Source organism: Terrapene carolina, unplaced genomic scaffold, assembly GCF_002925995.2.
Source record: "Terrapene carolina triunguis isolate 2854851 unplaced genomic scaffold, T_m_triunguis-2.0 Scaffold113, whole genome shotgun sequence".
In the NCBI taxonomy this organism is placed as follows: domain Eukaryota; kingdom Metazoa; phylum Chordata; order Testudines; family Emydidae; genus Terrapene; species Terrapene triunguis.
Window position 1 is genome coordinate 19,186,557 of NW_020664464.1, and position 27,302 is coordinate 19,213,858.

Consider the following 27,302-nt stretch of genomic DNA (forward strand, 5'->3'; position numbering starts at 1 on the left):
CTACCACATTCATTAACATTTGGGTATTAATATTTTATGAGTTTTACATTATATTTTATGAGTACTGTAGATAACATTTATCAATTATTCTCTTTGTACACAATTTTTTCCATTTGGCTTGAGGGGCTCAGGTTATTACAAAGATTTGACTAAAGAGTCTTTTACAACCATATGAGCTTCCTAATAGTCAAATATTTACAATTTGAGTCTAGATGTACTACAGAATTAGATAATATATTTATCTTTTCTTAATCTGCTTCTAAGAAGGAAAAGAAACCTGCTCAACATGAGTGACTGAACTAAACCAAAAAATCAGGTTATGAATCTGATACTGTTATAATCTTTCACCAAAAAAAAGGCAGCCAATCAATAGTGTCAGTTCTGAGCAGTGTGCTTCAAGATCACATATCAAAAATATTTATAAAAGGGTATTTAAAAACTAACCAAGTTAATGCAAGTGTACTGCATTTTCTTTTCTAAGTCAGAATAATTTGATTGTACCTTGGATACACTCTCAAAATATCCAAAGGGACTAGTCCATATTATTACTTAGTGATGCTGAAAATTTTCAAAATTTCTAATATGAAACTGCTCATGTAATTATGAGGAGACAAAATTATTGAGTGCAGAAGTTAAATTCCCTTTTCTTCCAATCATGTAACCCAGGGAAATAGAAATGTTTTCAGATAAAAACACCATATGCCAAGGGTCAGTTTGGCTCATGTTACATGGACCATTTTAAAAATGGAGAATTTGGCATAGTAAACAACAGGGTAACAGTAAAATTAAACAGGACTATTGCAATGCACAATCCCACATGAAATTACTGCTATTTGATTTTGTAGAAGGCATAATAGAAAGATTTTCAGCACGAATCTGTGAAAGCGTGTAGGTGTGCTGCGTGGGGTACACGTATGTATGCCCCCCTGCAATTTTGCCTGATTGGGGCAGCAATAGAATTGCTTTAACAGATGGGACAAAGAGAAGCCAACACACATATCATGTTCCCTTTTTAATAAGGCTTCAGGATAGGAATTATTACCACAAACAGTTCATCACGATCTCGGTTCAGTGCTCCCAAATTTAACTCCATACTCAAGTCTCTGAATCAGGTTAGGCTGGTCTCCTGATGCCAGAAAGAGAAACCGCTACTCTCTGTAGCCTGCCTTGCTTCTACTCCCCTCTCTCCTCAGTTTCCCATTCCTGTGTTTAAATAGCTCAGTCCCAGGGTGGGGCACTGCCTGCTGGATTATTCCCAGGCTGTAGGCTCCAGCCTGTCCCTTAAAGGGGTAGTACTTTCTCGCACATCTCCAAAATAAGGATTTGTTTGTACTTCCATTAAGAAACTGATTTATAAGATAGAATGAAAAATTGTGGGTATTTATGCTGAAGTTTATTTATTGCTTTTTTCTAATGTTCAGGTGACCAACACTAAAAGGCTCAGACCAATTAACAATGAAAGCTGAGTAAATACAGTCTGTAAATATGCATATTTAATGTAGGTGAAAAGTATTTAATATACACATTTATAAATGCTGAAACATATAGGACTAGTAATAGAGACAACAGTGGGGTATTAAAGACAACATCATTTTCCTCTCTCCACATTGTGGTTTCTCACTAACTGAACTAAAATAAAGCATATTGATAGGTATATATCTCAGATGCATGCAATACGAACTGAACCTTTCCCCAAGGGAGGTGTGAAGAACAATTGTGGCCATTGTGAAAAGCTGTGAATAAGCAATGGGGAAATGTATTCCACATCCAATATACAAAGCTGTTGTAAGTATTCTTTTTAAAACTACTTAGTGTTCCTATTTTGAATTTTAAAATTGATTATTTAAATTCAAACACAACAAAAAATTAGAACATGCATTAACTGTTTATCCAAACACTGATTAGAGCACATATAACGGATATTTTTCCAGTTATTGTTTAAACAGAAAATGGTGGACCTGTGCACATCCTAAATGCTGTGAATGCTGAGTGATAACTAGAGAGGATATTAGTCTCCTTTAAAAAATTGTTTAATGGATTCAAAAGTGCCCTTTTGAAATTCTGATTCCTTATCTGTCTTCATTGAGACTTCATGTAAGCTTCCTGTTCTCTTCAGTCTATTTCTGTCTGAATTGCCATAAGTGATTTGCCAAATCTAGATTAATCCTTGAAAATGTGAACAGTTCTAAGAGGAAAGACTGAGAATGGAAGAGAGACGGGCTCTACAGCTTGATGGTTAGGGCACTCACAGTGGATGTGGGAGATCTGGGTTCAAGGTCCTGCTCTGATTCAGGCACAGCAGAGACTCATATCTCCTGCATCCCAGCTGAGTGCCATAACCACTGGGCTACTGGTTATAATGGTCTCTCGTCCCCACCCCCAAAATTCCACCGTGAAACCCAAAAAAGTTTAGATGATACTTCCTACAAAAGGGAAACATTTCCCGTTTGACTATGGAGCACTTTCCAACAAAAAAATTGGTGAAAAATTCCCAACCAGCTCTACTGCCTTCATCTCAGGTGGATCCTCATGCAGCCAGCTGCCTGAACAGCCATCTACCCCTAGCAACCAGTGACTCTCCTGCTAATACCCAGTAGACAACCTCAACAACCCCTCTTCCCAACTCCAGCCACCCTGGGGCAGCAGGTGTATGTATTAAGATGAAGTCTTTTGTGCTGACCTCAAAGGGGTCCCTATATAGAGTCTGCCTCTCCTCAGAGAAGGCATAGTGCTTTTTCTCTGCCAGACACTGGGGTAGGGTAAAGCTCCTAACACCCCTAAGCCACAACAGGGCACGGATGTTGACAGCATCTGACCCATTTTAAGTAGATTTCTTCCCAGCTGACCCTGTTCAAGAGCTAGGGGTAGCCCCGACGTTGTCAGCCGGCTCAGCAGGCCACCCTGCAAGCTGCTATCCTGCAGGTCCTTGGGGAAGTGGAGGGAGAAGGATCTCAGCTGCAGATGGGCTCTATTGAGCTTGATCTCACAATTCTTTTCCAAAAATCTTCTGTGTTATACTATCTGCCATCATGGCAATACATATTTGATATGCAACTAATCCAGTGCATAATTAACTCCTGAAAGTTATTCATCCATTGTCACACAGACAGTAGGACAATGAAATAAAAGGCAATATGTCTAGTAAAGAACTGCAGCAATAGATTGGCCTTGCATGTTACCTGAGAGTCTGTTCTGGTAAAAGCTATCTACAGCCCAAAGATTTGTTCTCTCCCAGGCCCATGGAACTCTCCCTATTTCCCCCACACATCATGGGCCCTGCAAAAACATAAACATAAATAAATAAAAATCCCCCCTCTCTCACATCAGATACTTTTGGTTTTCAATCAGGTTTTTGTTGAAATGCTGATCATTCATGGAACAGCCTGAAATATGAGTTAGCTAACTATATTGCACGTAACTGCCAAAATTGAGAGCTTGGAATTTCTGTGCAAGAGAGCATTTCTTCTGAGAGCTTTCCCCATTTGTAAAGCCATTACTCTTCTCAGTCAAAGCACTTTAAAATACATGGGTATGAAAGAAGAAAGGGAGTAATGTACTAATTTATAAGCTCTCCCATAAAAGGGCTAAGTGTTCTTTTATGCACATCATTCCCTCCTAGGAACAAGGAAACTGAACCGGACTCCGTTTCTTCCTCCTTCACCATAGAAGGCAGGGTTGCCCTCCATCCCCACAATGGCAGGGAGTTTAGTCCACAGAACCATTGTACACTGGATTTCCACTGGAGGCCAAGGTCAATATTGCAGAGCAGCACACTCCTGTAGCAACCATCCTTCCATCGGCTTTCCCTCTCCAGGAGGGTTTCCAGTCTGCAGTGGGGGAACCCATGTCAGCTTAGTCAGTGTGATCTTGTGCTAAGATCACCAACATGGTGGCAGGGAGAGAGAGAGAAGTCGGGATCATGGGGCCATGGAAATCATCCCCCTCATCCGAAGCGGCAGAGACTGAACACATGTCACATCACAAACGGTTTCCATGGGCGAGTTGGAAGGTGTAACAGGCTAGTGCGCACACACTTTCCAGTGCTAGTATGCAGGAACGTGCTACTCTCTGTTCACAAAAGCAGAGGATAGCAGAGAGCCCAGTGTGTTCATGTTCACATAACTTGGGCTACAATGCTGGCCTTGTAGTTTTAACATCAGACCCTAGGGAGTATTCCATTACTGAATGTTAAAGGCCTGCATTTTAGAAGGGACCATTTAAAGGAAAGCATTTTGGAAACAGAGGTCTAACAATCTTCCCACAGTTCAGAGGAAATCTACCAAAGGGAAGGAACTGTAAAATGCAAACGTTCACATTACTTCAAAATATCATAAGCGCTGATGTCTATGCATTAGGCAGAGTGTAATGTCATTTTTCTGGTGACATTATTTGACTGTGCTTCTTGAGGAGCACAAATGGAACATGGATAGATGCCAAAAATAGAGAGGGAGGTGCCATACCTAGCATTACAGAGCTGTACGTTCAGAGATGCAAACAGAGGTATCCTTCACTGAGGAAAGTAAGGGCAAATGGGTCCCACAGGACCCACCACTAGCCGCAGCCATCACTACTAGACAGGAAATCTGGCAACAACCCAACCACAAGAAAGTGCTCACTGGGATTCTGTCTACATTAACATCTGAAATAGTGTTAACCCCTTTCTGGAGCATTGTGTTTAAAACATCCAAGGATTAATTTCAAACTGGAGCAAATTTCTTAAATAAAATATATAAAAGTACATAATAAACCTGGTCTGTCAAGCCTTTTCAAGGAAAACAAAACTTAACACGGTTTTTAAAAAGTACATTGGGGTGTAACAGGAAGCCAACACTATTTAGATTCTTAAATCGCCTCCTTCACCATCGTGTCTCAATGCCCGCTGCTGATTTTTGTTTGTAAGTGTTGCATCTCATAACTTACGGATGTATTTTTCCATCCAAAGGTTTGAATAGCAAACTATGGTCCAGAATAAGGTGCCATACAATTTCAAGTGGAGCACAAGTCTATCTTAACACAGAACCTATACTTTCCTGTTTAATCAGCTACCTCCAGTTTGCTGAGATCTGGTGGTCCCTGAAGGCCACAACTCAGAGTGTCGGTCAGAAGGCACTCCATAACAGGAAAAATAACCCCAAAATGATTCCCATCAGCAGAAGTCATCCAGCAGCAATGTGGGGAAATTACTACTGGATCAGGGATGGTTTCCAAAAGAAGAAATCTTTGAGGACAAACATCTCCCTAGTGAACTTTAGTAACAAAAGGCTGAGAAAAGCTATATTTGAATGATGTCACAATATTATTTTAAAGTAGATGTGTGTCATTTTTCATAAAGAATTTTCCATCTGTTAAAGCAGAATTGCCAGCCCCAAGCATTCAAAATTCACAGATTCTAGTTCTTCTGCAAAAGTATCTGAATACTTCTGAGCTTTTTTGCTAATCATATTAGGTTTGGGGAGGGGTGCACAATGTGCAAGACCTTCACATACATACAATAACCATTACCACCTATGTAAACACAAGAGATTACAAACATCCTTGTAATTCTTGCTGCTATTTTTAATTTTAGAAGTTAGTGTAAAGGCCATAAGGCCAAATATAGCAACTATAATGGTACTAAGTTATTGTCAGTTCCAGGGAAAATCATCACTTCTATCTTAATGTCTTGAATCAGCAATGCACATTGTGGTAAAGGCTGGGATTCAGTGTAGCTAGACCTGGTCATTCCACTGTCAACCAGATTTTTATCTTGAGGCAGCTGTTGAGAAGATGGCTTAATTTAATAAGCATGCACAGCATTTTTTAGAGACTTCCATCAGGCCTTTGATTCAGTGCATCTACAAGTTTGTGGAATCTAATAGGCAACTCTGCGTCCCTGCGAAGACAGCATCATTGACAGAAGAACTCTATAATGGAATGCAAAGCACTGTTCAAATTAATGGTAGATACAGAGAATGGTTTCCTATTTCCACGGGAGTTTGTTCAGCAGGGCTGCATCCTATCACCATCATTGTTCAATATCGGCATTGACTGATTGGTGGATAAGCTTCAGGAGGCAGTTGTCTGTGGCAGGTAGCTGAGCACCATTCTACTTTGAGATCTTGAATATGCTGATGACATCATCTTGTTGGCTCAATCTGGCATATGGCTGCAGCTGAAGGCCAATTTGGTCAGGCAAGAGCAGCGCGCATCAGTCTGACTTTTTATTCAGTTAAAACAAAGTCCCTGGACATTACCATCAAGCAGCCGTTAGCTCGAGATTACAACCCGGATGAGATGTCGAGCATGTGACAACTGTCAAATATTTGGGCAGAGTCAAAGACAACTTTGGAAGTTGTGAACACTCCTATAACAGCAGATGCTACCATGTTTCCATCCCTGCAGCGGCATCTGTCAGGATATCATGACATCAAGCTTCCCAAGAAGCTGTAGAAAACCAGTTACACAAAGGCTGTTGCATGTGAAAAGAAGGTCCTGAGGAAGACTGAAGACCACTGCATTGATGTTTTCAATTCTTGTCGTATTCATCAGATGCTCCATAGCAAGTGGCAGGACAAGATCAGAGATGAGGATATTCAAAGCTTAACCCAGCAACCACCTCCATCAGCACCAGCTGGATTTCACCAGCTTTCTTGGTATGGGTATATTATTAGAATGGAAGACCAATGAATTCTAAAGCACATTTACCAAGGAAAGCCCCTACATGGCCGGTGATCACATGGGCACCAAAAGCTTCGGTGGCATGCTAAGATTGGCAGTGATGGACATAAACTGAATGTCCAGCCAGACTACCTTAAGAACCAAGCCAGAGATTGATCCAGGTGGTGTTCAGCCTGCAAAGAGACCATGACCCTTTGGGATTTACCATCATGATGAATAACAATGTACACAGAGGTTTTTTGACACAGAAAGGACCAGCATAGGATCATGAGGCCAAGTTAAGTTATTTTTATCACTGACTTCAAAACAGGAGCAGAGTTTGGTCAATGCTAAGGACTTCTGAAAATCCGACCTGTAACTTCTAAAGTGCTATTTAGCAACAGCATCATGTGCTATACTTGTTATATTATAACTGCATGTAACGCATCCATGAGACACCAGATTTTGGTGTAGTGCCCATTTTGTCACCCATGAAGGATTATTTTCTCCATTAAAAATTATTAATCATTTATGTTACAACTCTGAATACCTTCTCATCCAGGTGCACTTTATTGACATTTTCCATCTGAAAACCGTGGAGGGACTGGATTTTATCAATCTGCTCACGCTGCTTCTCTAGTTCTCCTTGGAATTCGTTCTTTTTGAGTTCAACAGCCCCTCTCTCTGCTGCCGCCCTGCGGACTTTCCTTTCTAGTTCCAGAATCCGACTCTGAAAGGAGACAGATAAACAAGAGATAAATATAGATGGTTCCTATAAATTAGTGTTACAAGGAGTATTTCTTTGTATGATCTGACTTCAAACTTTCTGTGAAGATAAAATCTGATTCACCTGTTATGGATTTTCAGTCTACCACCTTCATCTTCACTGGCTACTTTTTATATTGCATTTATGGCGTGCCCCTCATCTCAAAGTTGTTGCCTAATCCATTGAGTGGTTATTGATTTTTAAGAATTTCCAATTTGTCACTGATTAGATTTGAGGGTTTAAAAGGCTCTGGTCCCAGAATCAGGTACAGCAGAATTAAGTTCTATGTCTGTTTGGGAACCCGTGTGTGCACAATGACAACACTCACACTAAGGGCAAAGCAAAGCTTTAAATATTTGTATTAGTATAATTAATAAAAACAAATGTTTCAACCCAAATAAAAACGCTTAAGCTAGGGTCTTACAGAATATAGGTCTGTAGGTTTCTTGCATTGCCACTACATAAAATACCTTTAAGATAGCTCTATGGCCTACAAAGAGTCTACAAACTAATATGCCATTTCTATTAAGAGGCCACTTCATCCACTAGTGAAAACCAGTAGCTGTTTAACCACACACAGCAACCTTATGGAACAGTTTAGAGCAGGGAGCAAATGCCATATATACCTTATAACTAAACCTGCATGAAAAGTGTCAGTAGAGATCGAAATATACAAGTTGGTTGGACACCAGAGTTAAAACCCCCACCCTCGCAAAAAGTGCCCTAGGGTCTTTAGTAATTAAGTGGTCAGAACGTGTTTAGGTCTCAGAGGAAAGAACACCACCACTCAGATCACCAATAGATATTTCTTGAAGAGCTACCCAACCTCTGACCCCCCCTGCAAGTACTGCCCCAGCCTGACTTTCTTATTGTGTGTGAATAGGTAAGACCACAGCAGGTGGTGTATGGCTGAAGGGCAAAGATACATATTTGTGAAGAACCCAACTTTATAAATATGGGAAGTTTAACACTTTTTTCTGGATCGCTTCAAGACCATACTGAGAACCAGTGGAAGATTTAACAAAAGAAATATCACCATCATATATAGAGAAAATGTCAAGGAATTAAGTCTGGGGATTTTTGGTTTGTTTGTTTTTTAATAATTGGTTCAATTTTTGCAGGACACTCTGGAGGTACCTCATATGTTCTGTTGCTTGTTCTCTAAGAGTCATTTATACACAACTTAGAAGGAAGTATAACTGCTAGAATCAGTAGAGATTTTGGGGAGGAGGGTGTACAAATTTCAACAGCATTTGTCAAGCATATTAAAACATCTACAGCCTCAGACTGAAGCTTATACTCAATCTGGAATCTAACAGGATGTATCAAAATCATCTTATCTACTGAGTCTTCAAGAGCAGAAGCCTTGTTACTCCACAGTATGCCCTGCTGGACAGAGCCACGTTTAAGGAAGCCACTTGCCTACCCTTTAGAGCTGGGGTTAAGCTCCTACACTGCAATTACCATAGGAGATGAGAGAATGGAAAAACAGAGAAAAATGCTCATGATTAAACCGCAGGAGCAGAGAAAACTCATTCCATCTTAATCAGCATGGCAGTAAAGTCCTGCCAATAAACTGTGTGAGTAAATAGAAAGTGTTTTGAAATGTAATGGTAAAAACTCTAAGTGCAGCCCAACCCATAAGATCTGAATGGTGCTTCTTTCAAACTGTTGCCAAGGCACTGGGATGGTTTAATGGAAGTAAAGAACTTTACATTTCCTTTGGGGAAAGGCACTGCACAATGTAGGCAATCAATAATGGCAAACTCACCTCTACGTTACTGAATCAAGTGTGATCCAGGATGGTAATGACTTTTGATTCACTATCTGTCATCAGTTTTGTGGCCTGTGTCATGACTTAATGGTCTCAACCTAGGTCTTAATGGATAGGTAACAAATACCACAGAGAGGCCAGGGACTAAAGAAGCTTAACTAACCCCATAAGATATGAAATTCTGTCCTCAGAGAAGGGCTAAGACACACTGGAAAAGCAGTGGTGAAAAATTTATCCTGACATTAAGTCATGACACAGTATGGTACCAGTTCTGCAGGAAAAGAGGATTTGGTTTCTAGGGCTGTCAATCCAGTTAAAATTCAGTAAACTCTGAAGATCTAGCATCTGTTCCATAGACAAGGTTGTGATGAGTTTTCTGTTACAAACCCAGTTTGACAATTCCTCCCCACAACTTCACCAGAAATGAACCAGTCCACCCAGCATAGTTCTGGTGTGCTGTTCTGCCAGGGGAGACATTTTTAGAAGAAAGCGTGGGGTTAATTGTGACAGATATTGTAATTACATATAGTATCTTGGGGGAACATCTTGTATTAAATTTATGTATCATTGTGGGCCAGGGTTTGTATGTATGATCGTGTTCTACTCCACGGGAAGGGTTACCATAGCTCCTACAAGAACTAAAACAGTGGGGGGTGATCACAGTGAATCACTCTCATTATAAATATCTCCAGAGAGGTGCTACCCAACCCCCACCGCCCCGGGGAAGTTTGCATATACTGGTTCAAACTGAGTTTCCAGAGAGTAGGAAAACAAAGAAAAGGGTTTTGGCTTAAAAAGGCTGCATTTAAACTGTCTCAAGACCTTCTGTCTAAGGACCCCAACCTTGCAGAAGGATTGGAAAGACTTTGGTCTATTAGGGTCCCATAAGTCTGATGGGTGACCTCTGCTTTTAGCGTGTGTATAGGAACTTTTATGGGATTTTTTGTGCATTTTCTCTGTAATGCTTTCACCTTATGAATACATGTGCTTGCTTAAAAAGAGTTGTGTGATAACTTATAACTGCTGGCAATACACTGTTCAGAGCCCTCAGAGAGAAAGCAAAGCACAGGCAATGGCCTTTAGGCACAGTGGCTTGCTAAAGGTATCATAGTGTACAGTAAGTGGCTGTGCAACTTTGAAACACTCCTGGTCAGAAGGGAGTGGGACAGGGTGCTTACCTAGACACAGGTGATGGCTGGAGATCTGAGACCTGATTGGGAACTCCTGGAGTGGAGCATGGAATGGGGGATATAAGTGCAGTTATCCTGCAACTGTGACAGTAATCAGATAAGGTGTTAATGGAAAAATAACAGGGATATTTCACTTCAATGTTAAAAAGGAAGAATGTCATAACTCAAGAGCAGCTTGGCTTAGAGACATCAATCTTGCAATTAGATTCATGTGGCCAGACTCCCTGCAGAACCTCATTAGCTAGTTTAAGAACGAACATTTATCGTCTCAACAAAACAGCCAAAGACACAAGTCCTCAGCAAGGTCTATAAAGCAAATTAAGACTACACACTTGGAGCCCCATTGAATCTCAGTTAGATTGTAAGGTCTGATGAGCATTATAAAAAGCCCCAGCTCAGTTAACAAGGACCACAAGGGCCCCGAGCATTCATTCATTCTGTCTTGCATAACTGCAGTAATTTGTTCTGCACCGCATTTCCACACATCAAGATTAGATAAATTTGAGAAATCTAATTTAGGTGTCTCAGTCAAAATCTTCCTTAAGAAAACATCATTGCCTTGGAAACAGTCAAAGTGTCATTTTTAAACACCCCTCTGAAAAAGTAAAAAGAGGTTTTCTTATGTCTGATAGAAATAAAAATCTGGGAAAGTTACTTTGCATTTTAGCTTGCCTGATATCAACTGCTGCTTGCCTCTTTATGTAACTCTATAATGTCCTAAGCAGCAAGGGCAGCCATAAGCCCAAATGCAGGAGCAGGCTAGGAAAATTTTGGGAGACAAAAAAGTTGGCAGTAGCTGATAAAGAGCAAAAATGTGGTGTTTCAGTGGTGATGTACTGAAAAAACAAAAACAAAAAATCAACCCAAAACCAAACTTGAATATTTAATAACAAGGGAAGTTTATCATGGAGCTATAATAGCAGTATAATGCTGCAAAATTACCTGAATGGATAGGACTGGCTAGTGCAAGTGCAATGCCTTTCACAGATACTTCTCTTCACCCCTTTGCTGGGAAACTATTAGGAGTGGAGATTCGCAAAGTTTTGCCTGTTTTGGTTTGTTTTCATACAGTCCAAAAGAATAAATGCCTTTAGCAGCCATATCTATTTGAATCTACAGGAAGGAGTACAAGAATACTACCTGTAGAGCAACATTGCGAGAACTTGAAATCCAGTAATTGAAACCCAAAACGATCATACAAGCTACAAGCGCAGCTATTAGAAGAGGTGGAGATTTCATCCCTCGACGGCTGTTTCCTAGCCCGACCATTTCAAAAGACTGTGGAAATCTGTAAATTAAAATAAAGAAGTCACATTACATACTTCTTTGCTAGGACAATTTCATGAATATATCAGACTTTCACTGGAACCAAGAAGAGCTGTGGTTCTACAATAGCTTAGTTAGGTAAATAAGAATTGGAGTATACCCAGCAAGGAAAGCATTCTCCCCTGGATTTGTAACCTGAAGGTCACACTGTGTCATCAGTTTTTATGGCAAATTTCACTGGATTTCAGTGTGGAGTACTGCATAAAAGCCTGATGAGATAATAAAGAGCCACAATAACTGTCATACTGGAACAAGCCATTGTCTACCTAGTCCGTTAACCTCTCTCTGGCAGTGGCTAATGTTGGATGCTAACTGGGCAATGCTACTCCATTGGCAGAAGGAGGAAAGGGGTAGATTTTTTTTGGTATCTCATCCCAGTTGGTGATCAGTTTAGTCCCCAATGCAGTAGGCTAACTTAGGTCTTCATTTTAAAATTTGTCCAAGCTAGTATAATTTCAGATTCTTTTCTTGGTGACATTGACTACTCCAGCTCCTTTCATCAGGAGAGAATATAGAGTAATGTTTCTTCCTGATATTGTGCTCTTCTCCTGTGCTTGCAAAATGACAGATTTAAAGCTTTCTTTTTTGCAAGTTGTAGATTCTGGTGGAGCAGGTTTGGCATTTGCATAAAGGGCAGGGAATGGTGCTACACTATGTGCCATGTATTATTTGCAGGCATGAGGAGAAAAGCATAACAACGACAGAATTTAAACATCTTGCCTAGGTCAGATGTGAAGAGCTGTCTTAGGATACCTCTTAGTATATGAAAACCTCATTTGAGAATTTTGAAAAACACGCTTGGTTTAGTGACTTTAAAGAATGCTTATTTTAAAGTGTTGTGTGGAAGTTTTAGCACTCGAAATTAGCTTTGTGTTTTTTAATTTAGTAATCATTAAATCCATTGAAAATTTTTAAATAGTTGCCTTTTTATTTCACTGGAAAACACAGCCATCACAAATAGACAAATTACTAATGTCATAGGGAAGTTAATATACACATACTGATCCACTATCATGACTGAAAGAATGTGTTGATCAGTGAATTAATTCCTTAGTTCTAGTAATCTGTGTGTGATTATTTGACAGATGTACATTATATACCAGAAAGGCATGACTTTTCATTTGAAAAAAAGATTAAACTGCTCTAAATGGGGCTATTCATGACACATTAGATCTGCTCCTTTGAGTGCATTCCTCACACCTCACATCTTATTTTAAAAGACCGAAACAAAATAAGTGAATGAAACATTGTATTTCCACTTAAATACACAGAAACAAAGAACACAAAAGTTGACCCTGAAGAAAAAGACAATTGTTTTAGTATTGCAGCTAAATAAATATTTTACCTCACCCCCCAGAAGATACCTGCATTCTCTAAATTAGAACCGATGTTTTACTGATACTGGAAGTTGCCTACTGGAAAGTTTTATAAATGTTTTGGGGCCAATCCATTGTTGAACTACACAATTTTGAATAAATAAATAGAACCCACTTTACAGTTCTGAAAGTTCTGTCTTTCTCATGCATTCAGGTTGGACAGGAGATGCACTTCCTTTGCTTTAACCAACCTCAGATTTAAGATGTCAGCTTTCCTTTTGAGAAAGAAGCTGAATTTCCTATGCCTCAACCAACATTACACTTCAGGTATCAGCTTTCTATTGGATTGTTATTTAATTTTTAATCCCAGAGATTTGTTCTGAGCGTTTAGATCGGGGTAGGCAACCTATGGCATGCATGCCAAAGGCAGCATGTGAGCTGATTTTCAGTGGTACTCACACTGCCTGGGTCCTGGCTACCGGTCCGGGGGGGCTCTGCATTTTAATTTAATTTTAAATGAAGCTTCTTAAACATTTTAAAAACCTTATTTACTTTACATACAACAATAGTTTAGTTATATATTACAGACTTATAAAAGAGACCTTCTAAAAACATTAAAATGTATTACTGGCACGCCAAACCTTAAATTAGAGTGAATAAATGAAGACTCGGCACACCACTTTTGAAAGGCTGCCGACCCCTGGTTTAGATGAAGCAGTTAGAATAATATGTTTCATCACATTGCAGTTCTTCAGTCAACAATGTTGTGTCTTGACATTTCAAGGATCTCTAAATAGCTAGTGATGTTACCAAAGACCATGTAGTAGTCAGCATAATTGGGGAGTTAGGTTCAGCATTAAATATGAACCTCTTTCTTTTGGAGGTGGAGAAAAAAAGCTATTAAATCAGATGTGACTATTTTAGGGACAATCCTGAAGTTCTTAAGCATCGAGATAAAACTTCAATTGACTTAAATGGGCACATTTAATTAGTAAGGTATGCAGGTTCAAACCACACACTGCTAACGCTTGGTCTGTGCATCTTCTCATAGTTGTAAGGTATTTAACAATTCTCTTGTGCCAAATCAGATAGGAATTACTTCATTTTGGCATGCAGTGCTGTTTCTATAAAATGGAATATTTTGATAGATCTAGGAGCAAAGAGAAATTATCACATTATGTGGAAAAAAACAGCTGCCTCAGTGTATTTCACAAATATACCTCTCAGTGTACTTCACAAGATATCATCTGTTCTTAATGCCCATATGAGGTCTAGCACAACAGGGCCCCCCCAGTCTCATTTGGAATCTTAAGGCATACTGTAATAGACATAATAGTAGATCTCCTACAGCCTGAACATCCATTATAGTACTTGTACCAAAACTCTCGAGAATCAAATCAAAGACAACAGCCACAGAATAAAGTATCTTCTCTGAAAGAAGCTACATCTAAGATTCTGTGTGGTGCTGGAATTTCACAAACAGAAGTGAGCCTGATGCAGTGGGTATGGATAGCAAACACAGAGTTTGGGGACACTGCCCCAATTTGAATGGGATGGATTCTCTATTAATATTTCATACATTCTCTGAATAGGTGTGTTTTTAATAAAAAGACCAACTAGCTATCCCAATGGGATGCAATTCCCAGTGTCTACCTTATTAAGTATTTAATGATGGTGGAAATTCCCAGCAGATCTATGGATGGAAGTAAACCAAATCACAGAGAGGGTGAAAGAGGATATCAGCAGCTAGTGAACAGCAGAGAAATCGATTTTATTGCTTACCAGTATTACAGTGCCCTAGTAGAGCCTGCTTTAAAAATAGTTGACACAATGTTTAAGGTTTTGTTGTTCCAATTAAGCAACACCTGTTCTTTTTTCTTTCCCCAACCTCAAGAGGGATAGGGGAATGCACAAAGTACCAGACTATTTTAGGGTTTGAATAGCAAGCAGGGCAGAAGCAATGCCAGATAAAGTTGTATAACCCTGTATCTGTCCTGTCTTTGCTGCAACAGGAAATAGTGTGGCTTCTTGAAAGACACCTGCCTTCCCTCCCTGCTATAAAAAAACCCATGTGTGGCTTAATTGGAACAACAAAGCCTTAAATATAGTCAGCTGGCTATGGGAGCACTTCACATGTGCAGGGGGACGGTGGCACCACCAAACAGAAGTCAGCCATTGGTTTCACTGCACATGGCGCAGGATCAAGAAAATCTACAGCACAGTCCCAAGGGGCCACCACAGGCACTGTGTAGCTACACGGAGTGGAAGCCGTCATGGAAGGAGCAGCAAAAAGGGGGGGAAAGTTTATAAAAATGAAACACAAGACGACACAAGAACAACAAAGCGACAGGGGCCAAAAGAGAGAGACAAATACAGTGACAATTTAGTCAGTGCATGAAGTGAAGGGACATATGGGAATATGTGTCACTATGTAGTGGAATGCTACCTGTCCTTCTCAGGGAGGCTCCAGCAAAGCCGTGGGAAACCTTTACTCCTCTTACATAGCATTTGGAAAAAGTCAAAAAGCTCTCATCCGTGACGAAGATAAGAGGTGGCAAGAGAGGGATGATTCACACTGACACATTAGTTAAGTGAAATGGAGTAATTGTTTTTTATATACATTTGAAATCTAGCTTAATATCACCTCAAATTACAAGCAAAATGAAACTTTCATTTTTAACTTATTCTCTGTATTTAGTTATATCTTACTCGTTTGCTTACTTGCAAACACTGAAAGATTATACAATATGGCACAAAGAACAGGAGTACTTGTGGCACCTTAGAGACTAACAAATTTATTAGAGCATAAGCTTATGCTCTAATAAATTTGTTAGTCTCTAAGGTGCCACAAGTACTCCTGTTCTTTTTGCGGATACAGACTAACACGGCTGCTACTCTGAAACCTGACAATATGGCACGAGATATTGCAAAGCATATTGCAACATTCATTCCAATTATTTCATAAAGTGTCATTAAGTTGGTGGGTGGGGGATTTGGCAGTTTGAGGTAGAAGAGACAAGTCATTTTGCAAGCCAGAATAATTTACTTTGGAGACAGACTGGCTGACTAACTGCTAGTAAGGCAGCCACACTGTTCAAATGAAGGAACTGTAAATTCAGCATTCACCTTCCCATGTGGAATGGCTAGAAAGCTCAAAAGGGATTTCAAAGGATTTGATAGATTGTTACGATGCACAAATTTGATAGCCCATTGCTTATATATGGTTCTCATCAGAAGTCCTGATTTTACCATAAGAACTGCATTGTTAATGGGTTTGTCTCTCTGGAAACTCCATAAAAGGTTGCTTGGATTTAAACAGTTAATATTCATGGAAACATTGTTCTATACTTGTCTGAGAGTTTAGTGTTTATATTAAGTTAGTATCCCAGACCCCAAATCAGGATCAAGGCCTTATTGTGGAAGATGCTATCAAAAAACAAAACAAAAATCTTACCACATGAAGACAGTCTTCTCCCCAAAAGCTTACAGGCTAAGTAGATAGACCTGAAGGGGATCTCTTTAAAGTTTTGAAAGTTACAAGAACAGGATCCCAAACTACTAAAAATCAGAAGATTCATCAAAAAGTAAAATAACATTCTTTTACTAGGAAGTTATTATTTTTAGAACAAAGAAGGACCCATGGTTAAAAGCAAGCATTCCCAACAGAGAATGAGGGAGAAAGGACCCTTTCAGTTAACAGGCAGCAAAACTTTCACCTTGAAAACAGCAATAGAGATGTAGTTTTGCCCATTTGGTGAGTAAGAGTCTGTTAAACTGTTATCTCTGTTTATGCCTGCTTAAAGTACCTAGATAGCACTGCATATTTGAAACAGTTTGTTACACAACTAAGCAAGCAGCCTAGTAAATGTTACAAACATGATTATATAGATATTAATTTGTACAATGTAGATGTCTGGTGGTACAACATATAGTTATTTCAATTGCTATGTAAGTAGTTTTTTGATTCATGGGTAAGCAAGTCACATTAAGTAAGTAAGTAAGCCCCATCATACAGGTATTATCATGAGATTCATGTGTCCAGTTACCTGCATAAACATATACAGGAAAACACTGAGAAAACACATAGCAGGAATCTGATTTGTCCTGTGAACCCCAAGTTTCACCTCCCTTAAAAACTACAGTAACTCCACACTTAACGTCCGCTTGCTTAACGTTATTTTGATGTTACGTCCCTGCTCCATTACAGAACATCCTCATTTAAAGTTGTGCAATGCTCCTCTATTATGTCATTTGGCCGCCTGCTTTGTCCACGGCTGGCAGCCCCCCATGCTCCCCCACAGCGCCTCCCACCCACCGGCGGACCCCGGAGGAGTTACCGTACTTGCTTACAAAATCAGACAAAAATATACAAAAATATAAGGGTCACACCACACTATTATCGAAAAATTTCTTACTTCCTCATTTTTACCATATAATTATAAAATAAATCAACTGGAATATAAATATTGTACTTATATTTCAGTATATAGTATAGAGCAGTATAAACAAGTCCTGCCTGTGTGAAACTTTAGTTTGTACTGACTTTGCTAGTGCTTTTTATGTAGCCCATTGTAAAACTAGGCAAATATCTAGATGAGTTGATGTACCCCCTGTAAGACCTCTATGTATCCCCAGGGGTATGCATACCCCTGGTTGAGAACCACTGCTCTAAAGCATCTGGCAATAGCCACTGTCCAGAGTGCTTGTCCCTAGGAGGGCCACTGGTTTGATCCAAGATGGCAGTCATCATAAAAAATAAAAATAAAAATAATATATCAGATGTTGAGTGATGTCATTGAGTCAATATTTGTTCAAACTATCAAATTACCTCTTTTTAAAGTCCACAGGAAATGAATGGGTAACATTTAGAGAGCATAGCAAATTAAACTGCTTAACATTTTGATCATTCTGATGCAAGCATCATATGAAACCCCTGTGATTCACGGTCTCAGAGCCATGATAAAAGAGAGAACTTAAGCCACAAATAGCTTATTAAAATAACCAGGAAATACTGAAATGTACTATTCCTTCTTTCTTTGTTACCACTACTCTATTACTTTAAATCAAGGAATATTTATTTTCTCCTTTAATTTAATACCCTCTGAGATGCCAAAAGTAGAACTAATTGCTTTAACAATTTTGTCCTCCCTATACTTAATAGATAGCAGAACCTAGAGAGGTTTGTGGCTCAAAATAGTTTGAAGTTTCAGAATTACATATACATTTCAAAAATTAACAGCCAATAAAAGTGTTTTCACAACTGATTTAGAAAATCCAACAGCAACTGTTGTTTTAAATAAATATTCCCTTTGATTTATTTGCAACATTGAGAACCTGAAAGTGAAATTGACTATGAATGAAAGCAAGACTGAATAGCTTAATTGCACAAGCAACAAAATTCAAAAGAGTAAAATCACCATAAATAATCCCCATAAACCGGATTTCTTATGTTTTCAGTTTTAATAACCTAGGGTGTGACTAGTAGCAGGGAATTGGAAAGTTTTATACAATATGATTTTTACTTTTAATGTGCCATTTAATACCACCATCTAAAACGGAATCTCACAATGCCTCAAGTCCACAAAAATGCCACATAAAACAATGTTAGGAGAGTAAAAGGGATGTCTAGAAAAAAAGCACCAAAGTGATGCTGCAGTCTCTCTCTTCTAATGCCACTGCATATGGCATTTGATTGGAACCCGGGGAAGTTCTCTTCTTAGGCCTTGGCTACACTGGCAATTCACAGCGCTGCACTTGTGTGAAAAAACACCCCCCCTGAGCGCAGCGCTGTAAAGCGCCAGTGTAATCAGCGCCTGCAGCGCTGCACGCTCCCTCGCAGCGCTGCAAGCTATTCCCCTCGGAGAGGTGGAGTACTTGCAGCGCTGCGAGAGAGCTCTCGCAGCGCTGGCGGCGCGACTACACTCGCGCTTCACAGCGCTGCCGTGAATCCGCGAGTGTAGCCAAGGCCTCAGAAAAGCATTAACATTGCAACCACTACATGTTGCCTCTTAACACCTTCTGCTAAGCAAACTGTTGTTAATTTAAGGGCTTGTCTACACTGACAATTTACAGCGCTGCAACGTTCTTGCTCATGGGGTGTGAAAAAACACACCCCTGAGCTCAGCAAGTTTCAGCGCTGTAAAGCACCAGTGTAAACAGTGCACCAGCGCTGGGAGCCGCACTCTCACCGTTGGTAGCTACACCTCTCATGAGGGTGGGTTTTTTTTAAGAGCGCTGGGAGAGCTCTCTCCCAGCACTTCTGCCATGACTACACAAGCCATGTTAAAGCACTGCCGTGGCAGCGCTTTAGCGTTGCCAGTGTAGATTAGCCCTAAGTGAAAGGGACGCATCCCATGATCAAGCCGAGTTAAAGATAGGAATAGGCCTTCAAATCCCTAAATTGTTCTGGGTTTCTAGTGTAAGCAAAGACCAGTGTGGCTCCCAATTGTTTACTTCTTTGTCTAGGCATCTTGCATGATGTCAACAACTCAACTCAACAGTTTACCAGTGTTTCTCAACCTTTTTGATAGCAGGGACTTGCTGCCTTCTTAAACTGTATCAGGGAGATCTCAGGGACTGGCGCCAGTCCACGGAGTGGTCGTTGAGAAACACTGTACTAGACAACTGATTTCACATGCTTTTGGGGGAGTGCCTTATCAAGTGGGAGAAATTTTAAAAGTAGGAAGTCCTTAGTAACAGAACAGTGGATATTTAGAATCCATGCAACAGTTAGGTTAGGGCAGGGTCCCTAACCTCTTCTTCTTGATACTCTGGCACTTGTCTTTATTTAATTTCATCTTGTTGAGTTCACATCAATTCTCCAATTTGTCACGGTTATTTTGAATTCTAATTCTCTCCTTCAAAATTCTTGCAAACCCTCCCAGCTTAATGTCATCTGCAAATTTTATAAGCATACTCTCCTTTCTAAGTCATTACTGAAAATACTGAATAGTTCAGGACAGACCCCTGTAAGGCCCCACTAGAAACACCCTCCCCGTTTCACAGAGAACCATTTATAACTACTCTTTGAGTATGATCTTTCAACCAGTTATGCACTCACCTTATAGTAATTTTATAGAGACCACATTCTCCTAGTTTGCTTATGGGCAAGTCATGTAGGACTGTGTCAAAAGCCTTACTAAAATTAAGATCTATCACATCTACTGTTTTCCCCATCCATTAGGCCAGTAACCCTGTCAAAGAAGGAAATTAAGTTGGTTAGGCATGATTTGTTCTTGACAAATCCATGCCGCCTATTACTTATTATTGTCTAGATGGTTACAAGTTGATTATTCAGTGATTTGTTCCAGTATCTTTCCAGGTATCAAAGTTAAGCTGACTGGTCTATAATTACTCAGGTTCCCTTTGTTCTCCTTTCTAAAGATAGGTAGTATGTTTGCCTTTCTCCAGTTGTTTGCGACCTCACCCATATGCTTTATGAGTTCTCAAAGACAATCACTAATGGTTCTGAGATTGCTTCAGCTAGTTCCCTAAATAGCCTAGGATAAATTTCATCAGGTCCTGCTACCTTGAATACATCTAATTTAGCTGAATATTCTTTACCCTGCTCTTTCCCTATTCTGAAATCTGTTTCTCCCCCACTTTAATATTACTTATGTTGAGTATCTGTGACATTTTTAAGAAAAGACTGAAGAAAAATAGGCATTAAACACAGCCTTCTTAATGTCACCCATTATTAGTTCTCCTTCCCTGCTCAGGAGTGGATATTATATATAAATACACAAAAATGTATATAATGTAAATAAATATGTGCACACACACATGCCCTCACCAGTCTAAGCAGAGGTTCTAAGGGCTAGTCTACACAGGCAATGCAAAAGCACTCTAAAAAAAAAACCCACCTCCACAAGGGGCGTAGCTACCAGCGCAGGTGCACTGTCTACACTGGCACTTTATAGAGCTGAAACTTGCTGCGCTCAGGGAGGCGTTTTTTCACACCCCTGAGCGAGAAAGTTGCAGCGCTGTAAACTGCCAGTGTAGCCAAGCCCTAGATAAAAATAAACATGAAACATTCACAATCTGGCAGTGAACCCCATCTGATAATTACCATGACTGAGCAAGTTTATTTTTCCAACCACTCCTTCCCCTAGCCAAGTCTCCACTCCACGTGCTAAAATCCAGCCTCTGGGTTGCCCCTTTTTCCATAGACAAGCCCAGGAGAAAGGATGAACCCCCTCCCCAAATCCCTTTCTGGAACAGAATCAGAAGGTGACACTTTTCCAGAGTAGCCTTGTGGTACTTTGCTTCCTTCTCTTACTTCTCACCATCCCTGCACCAATCAGGGAGCTGCACCTCAGTATAGTTGGCTGCACACTTAAATGCCCCACCCCACCCCCAAGAGGTGGCTGCATTTCAGTGGTGGGTGAAGAAACTCCCCACCAGAGAGAGTCTGCAAGAGCCGAGAAACACTTTGCCAGCTCTCTGCGGAGTAGGGATTAGCTACATGGCAGCTGACTGACACAATCTCTGCGAGGGACCGTATCACATGGGGCTCCCTCCAGGCCAGCCTGCTGACCGCCCTCCCCCCCCCCAAAGCTGCAGGGGGGAGGGGAACTGGTCCCCTTCCCTCCATGGCCAGGCTGCTCTCCTCGCGCACGTTCCAGCCGAGGCATTGGGTTCAGCAAGGAGCGAGCCAAGCAGGAGCCCGGCCCGGGACCGAGGCAGTCCCCGCAGGGACGCGCTCCCGCCGCGGGGGAAGGGCAGGAGGAGTCGGGGTGGGGGAGCCCCGCAAAGCGGCGGCACCGAGACTTACTCACCTTTCTCCGCCGCTTGCAGCGCTGCTCGCCGCGGCGCGGCACGGCCCGCTCCTGGGAGACAGCCCGGCCCGCAGCACCTTCCCGGCTCTCAGCAACGTCCCCGCGGCCCCCGGAGGAAGGGGCGGCTGCTGGCGGCAGGGGCTGCTGCGGCTGGCGGCGAGGCGAACAGAGCAGGAAGCGCGGCGAGGGGAGCCTGCCAATGAACGGGGAGGGAGCTGAGCGCTCCCAGGCAGGTTGGGCAGCTCCCTCCGCCCCTCCGGGCACCAGCCGGCTTCACGCTCACGCTGCTGCGCCCCGGGGCCAGGCCCCACGCGTGTCTATCGCACCCTCGCGGCACAGGGACAGTAGCCAGGGCTCCCCCCATGTGCCCGCTGCAGAGGCAGCCCCAGTGCCACAACCGCCCCATTGCACCAGCCTCGGGCAGCCGTGCAGACATTGAGGCCCGGCCATATCTTGACCAAGGCAGACACCTAGTAGCAGGAAATAGGAGGAAACCTTCCCATCTGCCCCCTAGCACCACCAAAACGCCCCCACCGCTCCGGCAGTGGTGATTATGGACAGCGCTCCTGGGTTATGGAGCCCCCTGACATTCTTGGGATGTTTTTCCAATGTTTCGTTTGGTTTCTTTTGTTTGGAATTTACAGTAGAACCTCAGAGATACGAACTGACCGGTCAACCCACACACCTCATCTGGACCTAGAAGTACGCAATCATGCATCAGCAGAGATAAAAAATAATAAAGCAAATACTGCATGACTAAGCAGAATGGCAAGCAGTGGCAAGTACGAACATGTCACACTTTCAATTGACATAAAGCTAGAAATATTTTAAAAACTTGACAATGCCATGGTGTTAGCCTCAGCCACATAGGAGTAGAATAGGGTATCAGAAAATCAACCATCACTGATATTCGGAAAAGCCAGGAAAAAATAAAGCAATTTGCAAAAGAAGCCAAAGACAGTGAAGCAGTAAAAAACAGGTGTATTTACCTCAAACTGGGGGTCGGGGCCCCTCGGGGTCACAAGCTGTCAGCCTCCGCCCCAAACCTTGTTTTGCCTCCATCATTTATAATGATGTTAAATATATAAAAATGTGTTTTTAATTTAAAAGAGGGGGTCGCATTCAGAGGCTTGCTATGTGAAAGGGGTCACCAGTACAAAAGTTTGAGGACCAGAGATTTACACAAAGTTGCTGATTTTAATAAGGCACTGCATCTGTGATTTGCAAGAGCAAGATCAAAAGGCATGCCTATACCCGGTGTGATAGTAACAAAAAAGACTATTACTCTACTGAGAAATGTATCCAGACAAAGGTGAGGACAATTTTAAAGCAAGCACATGGTGGCATGGAATACAGCAGTTGGGGATGCAAGGAGTCTCTGACAGCTGACTCGAATGCCACTGGTGAATTTAAAAACCACTTTCAAATCATTTATTGAACAGTACAAACTTACCCAGGACTGAGTGCTTAACTGTGACGAGATGGGCCAGTACTGGCATCTGCTTCCAAACAAGACTCTGGTAGATCGTTCAGAAAAACAGGCAAAGAATTTCAAATCCAGTAAAGATCTGGTCAAGATCATGTCTCCCTTTGCTGTTCGTTCACAAAAGTGAAACCTCGCTGCTTTGCAGACATCACTGTGTCAGCTCTACCCATCCATTACTACAGCCAGTGCAGTGCTTTGATGGATGGCATTTTTACCGACTGTTTTTTAAAAAACTTTGTTCCACTTGTAAAAGACTGCCTTATGTCAAAATCTTTACCTAGCCGAGCTGTGCTACTGATGAATAATGCTCCATCTCACCCTGCCATTGAAAATCTATTGATGGAAGCATTCGGTGTTTGCTTTTGCCACCAAACATCACAAACGGTCAGCCAATGGACCAAGGCATTCTGGAAAACATGAAACATAGATACAAATGAAACCTCTTATGGCAATTATTACTGGGATCAATGTGATTTGAATCTTACAGATTTTTGTAAACAGCTGGCAATCAAAGATGCTGTCTACATGTGTGCAAGTCTTGGAGTGAGATTGGCTCTGAGTCTTTGAGACGCTCATGGAATAAACTTTGACCATGTATTGATAACACTGAAACTGATAATTGGGAAAACAAGGATCAGATGGAAATAAAACAACTAAAAGTTTCTAAAGAGCAACAGCTCTTGGATATCACTACAGAGGAACAGGAAGGAATGGCTAAACGCAGATAAATATGAGCATGAACACCCTATTCTTAGCGACCAGGACCGGCTCTAGGCACCAGCAAATCAAGCACGTGCTTGGGGCAGCACAATTCCAGGGGCGGCATTCCGGGAGGGTTGTTGTTGGTTTTTTTGGTTTTGTTTTGTTTTTTGGCTTGGGGCAGCAAAAAACCTAGAGCCGGCCCTGTTAGTGACCATGAGATAATTGAATCAGTACGAGAAACAGCACAGAGAAATGGACAGTGACATTGACAGTGACAAGAAGGAGGGGGAGAAACACCAAGAAGATCCCACACATGCAAGCAGAAGAGTGCTTCGCTGCCTGTTCAAGCAATTGAAGACAACAGCCTGAAGCCACACCAATGAACCTAATGATGCTTCAAGAGCTATGCACCTTGGCAGCAAAAAAGTGTGTTAGCAACCTCAAGCAGGGTACCATTAAAGATTTTTTCAAGTCTACATAGTTTATCCTGTAGTACTTAAGCAGGAAAGTTAAGTTTGGATACTTATTTTTAATTGTCATTATAAAGACTAGTGCTGGTATGTTTTACTGCAGCATTCTTTTTAGTGCTATTTGAATGGACATTAAAATCAGTGGGCTTTTGGGCTGGCATTTTTTTCCATGGATAACAAACACTAAAAGGAAGCAAGAGGATTACTTAAAATTGAAATACAGTACTGTGTTAAATGTAAACTACTAAAAAAATAGATTTCAGAGTAGCAGCCGTGTTAGTCTGTATCCGCAAAAAGAACAGGAGTACTTGTGGCACCTTAGAGACTAACAAATTTATTAGAGCATAAGCTTTCGTGGGCCACAAGTACTCCTGTTCTTTTTAAAAAAATAGAGAAGGTTTAAAAAAAGATTTGACAAGATAAGGAAAATATTTCTGTGCTTGTTTCATTTAAATTAAGATGGTTAAAAGCATCATTGTTCTTCTGCATAGTAAAGTTTCAAAACTGTATTAAGTCAATGTTCAGTTGTAAGCTTTTGAAAGAACAACCATAACATTTTGTTCAGAGTTACAAATATTTCAGAATTATGAACAACCTCCATTCCCAAGGTGTTCATAACTCTGAGGTTCTACTTTAGTTTTATCTTCGGATGCCCTGGAGGCAGGGTCCAGAATGGGAGGCCCTGCCGGAGGGTTCGCAAGGTGATCTCACCCTATGTATGCTGTGCCTCACATACTAGGTCGCAATGCCGCTCATTCAAATTTGGCTGAAGCCACCCCACCATCTTCATAGAGGGGCAGATGGTCCAAACATGAGTAGCACTGTGACCCTGTGCACTAGCTTACAATGCCTGGAGTGGGGAGCTGGACCCACACCACAAGACAGAAGCTGCCACTGTGGGGTAGTTTTGGTTTGTTTGTTTGTTTTATTTCATTTTACAAGTTATTTTTCACAAATGCCAAATAACATGAAATAAAATGAAAAACAAGGGCTCTATCTATTTACCTACCAAAGTGATACAGACCATGGGCAGTAGCCATGGGAGTTTCACCATGGTACCCCACCATGTCTCCATATCACTTCCTTTATCAATCTCCTGAGTTCTCCAGTCTCCCGAGTCCCACCACTTTATTTGTAAACAATATTTCTTTTGAATATTGTGGTCACTGTAAAGATGTGAGTTCAATTGTATCAAATTCAGGTTTTAAAAGTTCACATTTATCCCTGTTAAGTCACCAGCCAGCACTATCCCATAGCCGGTATTTGTGTTCGTTTGACCCACATTTTTACTTCAACTAGCATAGACTGGAAAAGACATAAGTGAAGATAACTAGCTGATAATGGCCATTGATTTTGAATACCTCAGTATCTGGATGCCCAACCTGAGACACTCATGTCTGAAAAGTTCAGTACCCAAAAAAACAGAGGTGCCCATAGTTAGAGGCCACTTTTTAAAAATTCACATTTCCTTTACAAATTTCCATATGGGTGCAGCTTATTATTTTCTTACTTAACATCTTGAATTAGTTCACACATTTTGAAAATTATTATGCAGTTACATAATATTTCCCATTACTCTGGAATTCACCTTTACTTCAAAGTCTGTAAGCCATAGGAGAGGGGATCAGTTACTAACTACATTGTGCTAGTTATAAATGTTTTTCTTCATCCTGGATTCCTCTTTCAAACAGTGGGACAAAAGAAATAGAACAGCAGAAGGAAAGTAGTTTATCAAGGTACTGTAACACATCCTTTTACAGACAATGAAGTACATGGAAAACTTTGAAGATTATTGACAGAAGTAATTATTGAGAGACAAAATGTCCAATAATGGATTTTATGCAGAAGATTTAGTAAAAAGAATGCAATTTCTATCTGAACAAAGAGTAAACACTTAACAAAAAAACCCCTCATTCTGCAGCTCTTAGCATCAAAAAGTTTGAAATTTGTTGGGAAGGAGGAGAATTATGTACCATCAAACCATCCCATGCAGCTGCTTGTATTATCCCATAGCAACTAAAGCCCCAATCCTGCAAACATGTTTGCATGGGCATAATTTTACTCATGTGAGTAATCCCATTGATTAATGGAAAAGTCAATGGAAAAGTGTTTGCAGGATTGGGACCTAAATGTCCTGCATTACATTTTAAAAAGGGAGGCATCAACCTGTGAAGAGGAAGAGCAAAGCAGCTGTCTGAGTGAGGGGATCTCTGCTATCCTAGTCCTCCTGGCAACTATTAGAAGTGGAGGTTGGGAGATCTCAGCTAGTCTATCCCTCATCCAATTTCCATTGTTTGGTTGTACCTAATGTACAGATCTTCCTGTGTCTGTCTGTGCTGCTGCTCAGAGCTTTCCCAAGCAGCAGCAAAGTGAAACTAAAATGGCAAATCTATTTTCTCAGTATTTTTCTAAGTGGGTGAGTTTTATCTGTAAACTTTGTTGGGCTGGGAGTTTTACTGGTTGATAGTGTCACTTAATATTTTTGTGGGTATTTTAGAAATATTTTATATGGGTGTCCGGAGCTTAGGGTGGGCATATACTCTCAATCAAAATAAATAAGTCTTGTCAGTTTCACGGTGGCCAACAGGGTTCTGAACACCAGCAACCAAACTATTCAGATACTTTTCAATTTCATTCTGTAGCTGCTTGGGAAAACTATGAGGAGCAGGAGAAGCATTGGAGCTTTCTGCCTACAGATTCAGGAACACAATACTGCATCAGTTTACATTTGGTAGGTTACTTTCACAATCAAAGGCTGGAAGCAGTTATTTTTAAAATTCTTCAGAAAATGATGTTTTAGGCTGTGGGCTCAGCACAGAATGCTTCCTAGTTGCAATAGTGAGTGGGAGTGTGGCTTTT

General features: G+C 40.9%; 1 protein-coding gene across 2 annotated transcripts in view; it reads right to left on the reverse strand.

Annotated features, from left to right (window-relative positions):
• Positions 1 to 21,919, reverse strand: part of GOLM1 (golgi membrane protein 1) — a 50,908-nt gene extending 28,989 nt beyond the window's left edge. The window contains exons 1-3 of one of the 2 annotated variants that reach the window (XM_029911721.1): positions 21,800 to 21,919; positions 11,507 to 11,656; positions 7,187 to 7,366 (exon numbers count right to left, since the gene is read on the reverse strand). In XM_029911721.1, the coding sequence (XP_029767581.1) occupies positions 7,187 to 7,366; positions 11,507 to 11,635 (309 nt within the window). In that variant the 5' untranslated portion in view covers positions 11,636 to 11,656; positions 21,800 to 21,919. Of the gene's footprint in view, positions 1 to 7,186; positions 7,367 to 11,506; positions 11,657 to 21,785 lie in introns of both variants that reach the window. The other variant, XM_026652373.2, reaches the window with a different exon arrangement.
• Positions 21,920 to 27,302: the final 5,383 nt, after the last annotated feature.